The sequence below is a fragment of the Centruroides sculpturatus genome, unplaced genomic scaffold (assembly GCF_000671375.1).
Source record: "Centruroides sculpturatus isolate CEXI.00-Female unplaced genomic scaffold, Cexi_2.0 scaffold537, whole genome shotgun sequence".
NCBI classification, from domain to species: domain Eukaryota; kingdom Metazoa; phylum Arthropoda; class Arachnida; order Scorpiones; family Buthidae; genus Centruroides; species Centruroides sculpturatus.
Window position 1 is genome coordinate 407,382 of NW_019384802.1, and position 5,174 is coordinate 412,555.

Consider the following 5,174-nt stretch of genomic DNA (forward strand, 5'->3'; position numbering starts at 1 on the left):
AAAATAACCAATATATCACGAAATTACTACTCGAGTTGCCATCAAAATATCGTCAATGTGAAAAAGATAAACTTTTTAAAGCCGCGAGGATGGAAAGTGTTCAACCTACGACAGTTATTTATTGTTACATCGTCACAATACCGGGCTGAAATTTTTAAACATATTTTTAATTTATTTCACTTAAAATATATGCTCTCTACTTTAAATCATTAGTGTCTTGCTTCGCTACATCATACTTTACTGTTAGCAAAAAATTCGTGCCGGTTATCCATCTAATTCCTTTCCGGGGAAAATTTTTGAATTGAAATAACAAGACTTCCGGCACAAAGCGAAAGTTTCAACACAAAGAATTCACAGCCATGTATTATATATAGATAAATACAGTAAACAATTTTAATCCTTTCGATCTTATAAACGACATAAACGATAATTTCCTGCGTAACTGCGCTATAAAAATAAAGAGAGCAGTTACAAATGTAACTGGTAGCACTCGGATATCGTTTTAAAATATCATAAACTATAAATAGCTAATTCTTTAATGATTAAAGTAATAGTAATGTTGAACATCCATTAGATCAAAAAATGATCATGATTGAAAATTCGTGACTGAAAGTAAAATAAAAAAAACCTTTAGTTAGAAGTTAAAAGCTGTACACTTTGATAGAGAAAAATTCTACAATATTTAAAATAATATATGAAGTTATATTCGGTTCATTTTGCGACGAAGGGAATGCATTATCCACACTTAATTATCTTTATTTAACAAACAAAAATTAGTTTTAACAAAATCTGAAGGCGTTCTTGAACCCATTCAAAGAGAATGTTGCTTTTAATTTATTTGAATATCTTAAACTTACCGCAATAACACGAAGGTTTTCTTTATCGTCTCAGTAATCGTAACATCTGCAAGGAGGAAACGCTTGTGTACAAACAGGAATTCTAACTATCTGGCATTGGATATAGCAAATTCCAATTCTTTCTTCGCCAGAGCAACGCGAACCGTCGCGGAGAGGGATATCTTTTGGAGAACGATACGTTCTTTGACTCGAAACTAATGTGGATAGTCCTAAAAGTAAAGAATGTATAAATTTTTATCGCAATATACTAACGATAATATTGAAGTAATTGTCCTTACCACCAATAGAAATCAGGAAGAATACTAGCAAAGTCTTCATTGTTAAGATGAGATCTGATTGTCTTTCTGTTTTCAGCAGCTTAAATACTGTACAACGTTCAAAGTATAAAAGTCTTGTATTTCATATCTTTTATCGCTTGATCGTTATTTAAAAATTTATTTAAATAAGGATTTAATTTAGAAATACAGTATTAGAACGTTTCGTAATTTCTTTTTTCTACGAAATATAAAATTTCTTAATATTTCTTGAAGATCGAATATTAAAATTTCTACAGTAATTTCGGTAAATCTCTCATTTCTTAAAAAAGATTAAGAATTTTAACAAATAGTATTGCTTCTAATAAATATTCCTTCCTATATTTTATAGCCTATTAAGTATATAGTGGTTATCTATGGTTATCATTAAGAGAATTGTCTACACTTGCTTAACTATAAATAGTAGAATTGTTACTCTGTTAAATTAATATAAAATAGGAAAATAATTATGAATCCGTTACATGATAGAACTGTAAACATGTATAATTTTTGTGGTTCATAATAAAAAAGTATTAATTTACATGTATCACCGTCTGTCAACTAACGAAGACAACTTTCAAATTATCTTTTGTTTTGTAACGATAAAATGTAACGAGCATATGCAACATAAATGAAGCTTTTAAGATAATTTTTTGTTCACTCGAATGTGAAGATGCAAGCTAATTGTAAATAAATAATAGTTGTAACATTAAGCAACTTCTTTAGCAGATTGAAATTCCTCCCTTTTTAAAGTCTCCTCGGTTATACATAGGGATGATCAATCAAATTTTGATCTCCCGGTTCCCTCTCGACAGTATTGGCCTGTATTTTGCTTTATATCTCAGGACTGCGTGAACCAAATATTTTTGAATTTTACAAGAATACTTCTGTATATGAGGTAATGATGCTGTCACATTTCAGAGATTATAAGTCAAGGTGAATAGGAGATAAAGAGTGGTAAAGATCACATCTGAACTAGATTGAGACATAATGAAAATTTTATTGGCATTTAGTCATTCCCATTCCAAAAATAAAACTTTCGATCTAAAAAATTACGTAACCCGAAATTTCGGTCTGAACCTTATATAGTTCGTATATAGTTAATCGGGCCTCTGGTCCTAAGCTTTTTATATGCGGTTTCGATTTTCATCTACGTAACCCTGTTCTAGCGATTAAGGAAGGACCGACGAGCGAGAGGGAATCTATAGGTCTGCAATTTGAAAATTGCAAACCAAAAAGCTTTCCCATCACTGTAATAAGAGGTTAAGGAGATAGAAAGAACTCCGATAATTTCGTATTATACTACGATATAAAATTTAAATAATAATAAAAGCTTAAAAGAAGTAATTTTGTTGAATTTTGGTATCTTTTAAAAAATAATATTTAAGTTTAAAAAAATACGAAGAATGTGTTTAGAAATTAAAATTTTTTATAAGACGTCACCTTCTGCTGCATTTTTCAATAACTTTATAATAATAATAATTTTTAAATTATTATTATTATAAAGTTATTAATGTTGATCTTAAGAACCTAATAACTTACAGCTATTGCTGATTATAAAAACAAACACGATCTGTGATGTACAACTCAGATCATTTACAAAAGATGTTCTTCAAATTACTATAAATATCAACTTTGACGTGTTTTATTAAAGAGTTTTTTTTAATTAAATAAGATTCAATAATTCAGATCTAACTCTATAACACTTCATGATGTAGCTATACAATCATCTAGATATATATTGATCGGAACATAGTTATTACGTCGTTCTTTCACCATATAATACATTTACTTTCGGGATTCATTTTAGAACCCAGTTTACAATTGAAAGCTTCAGAAAATTCTCTCATATTGGCGATGCTACCGATCAATCTAAGAAAAATATACGATAAAATTAAATAACTCATCTAAAATGGATTTATACGATAATTATTACCTTAATTGATCGGCAGCATGTATGTCTTCGTCAACTCGAACCACACTCTCCAACGGAATGTAACTACACCATGACTATAATTAAATAAAATATATTAAATATTCGTCTTTAAATTTTTATTTATTACATTTAAGAGAATTAATTACCTCAGCAAAAGATATAAAGAACAATTGCTCGGGGCTGTACTTTTCTAGACACGGGAGACGTTTCTCTCTACCGTGATCTTCCACCCATTTTTTATAACTCTAGTTTAAGTTTAAAAATAAATAACTTTTCATTTTAAATTCATTCGCAGAATTTATAAACTTGTGAATTTTTTATAAATAAAATTACAATTAATGAAAAAATAAGGATAACTCTATTTATCTATACTTTATTACAAATAATAACAGTCGTAACATCGATAACACTACTGTTTTACTATCTAAAGAAACTTTTATTTTCGTGTACGTATTGAACATTGCTTCCATCTTATTCTGAGAAAGATTATAAGTTTAGTAGAAATAACTCGTATACTGTATAATGAATTTATAAAAATAAATTATAATATACAAATCGTATTACCAAATAAGCTAGACGAAGGCCACCATTATCGGCGATATTTTCCGATAAAGTTTTCTTACCGTACGCCTAAAATATTACAAAACAACACTTTATATGCTTTAAATCATAATTTTGTTTCATATAATTACTTAAAATTTTAATTCTTTAAATACAACACAATAGTACTTTACAACATGTGGCTTTTACGAAGATAACGCGATTTTTTTATTTAAAAAGCCCAATACTCTTAGTAAAATACATTTTATTTATTACGCAAAATAAAATGCTCACGATTTGCTTGCGGTTAAGTACGCAAGAAAATATGATTAGACCACTTACAGTATTTTCGATGCCAATTTTGTGTACATAGGAATTGTACTGATCGATAAAACACTTCGATCTTTCCTTAAATTCTTTTTTAGATTTATCCGTCCACCAGTTTTTAAGATTTCCATATTTATCTTTTAAACTTCCTGAGTTGAAAATATTTAACATTTCATTTGTGATTTGAATAATACATTTGTAATTCCGTCCGATTACCTGACATATCAAATCCGTGAAGCATTTCGTGACTGTAAACAAATCCCATTGCTCCGAAATTCATAAATCTAAAATATATAAATTTTATAAATATATCTAGAGATAATTTGATTAAAAGCATTTTTATAATTTATTATTTACTTGGGTCGTTGGGCATGGTAATAGGGTAATTGCTGTATACCGGCAGGAATAACTAAAAACATTGTGTAAGTCAACGATAATATAACATATTATATTTATGATTAAATATAAAATAAATTACAGTATGTCATAAATTATGTCAGCTGATATCCTACTTATTTCATAATGCTTGTCTAAAAAGTAACTAACAAACACATCCTAGTTTATTAATAGGATAATTCAGACACCTTTAGATGATAAAGACTAAATTTTAAACTGTCAATAATTTCAATGTTAAAAAATATTCTAGAATATCAGCTAGTAAACGATTAATTCTAGTTGAAAATTGAACACGTCATACTACTTTTCATTTTTTAAATATATTATATGCAATCGTATAGGGGAGACCGGGGCAAGATCGGCATGTTAAGCTTTACTTAAATTTAGTGTAATAAATACTGCTGTAAACTGAAAAAAAAGCTTTGCATATTGTCTATTGGAATGTTACCTTACTNGCAATTTTACTCAGATGTAACTGAAGCGCCACTTGTAATCGTCCAATGCGCCATGTTTGGCGCATGCGCCACGTTTTGGCCACCCCTAGGATAGAGCAACACGAGTTAAGGATAGAGTGCGATGCTTTTTTCAAGAAGATGCAAAACTTGGTTCGTCTTAAAAAAGTATCTTTTAATCCAGCCGTAATCCTTATCATAGAGAAAAATAAAGGAACAATTCAGCAATAAGTTGCGTAACTTTCTCGTCCGTTACGTGATTGTATTAAAATAAAACGACTTGTACATTATTAATTGTAATAAATGAAATTGCGTGTGGTGCAATCTGTTGTAACACTTTATGTTTAAAAAACTTTTATATAATTAATTATTA

The 5,174-nt window shown here is 28.8% G+C and overlaps 1 protein-coding gene across 1 annotated transcript; it reads right to left on the bottom strand.

The window, feature by feature from the left end:
- Nucleotides 1-828: 828 nt before the first annotated feature.
- On the bottom strand, nt 829-4,398 carry LOC111629569 (membrane metallo-endopeptidase-like 1). Its single transcript, XM_023373483.1, has 7 exons — nt 4,311-4,398; nt 4,170-4,237; nt 3,969-4,102; nt 3,651-3,716; nt 3,233-3,331; nt 3,087-3,160; nt 829-1,066 (listed from the first exon to the last, which is right to left on the bottom strand). The coding sequence occupies exons 1-7, from the start codon at nt 4,370-4,372 to the stop codon at nt 940-942; spliced, it is 630 nt and encodes a 209-aa protein (XP_023229251.1). The 5' UTR covers nt 4,373-4,398; the 3' UTR covers nt 829-939.
- Between the last annotated feature and the right edge of the window lie 776 nt (nt 4,399-5,174).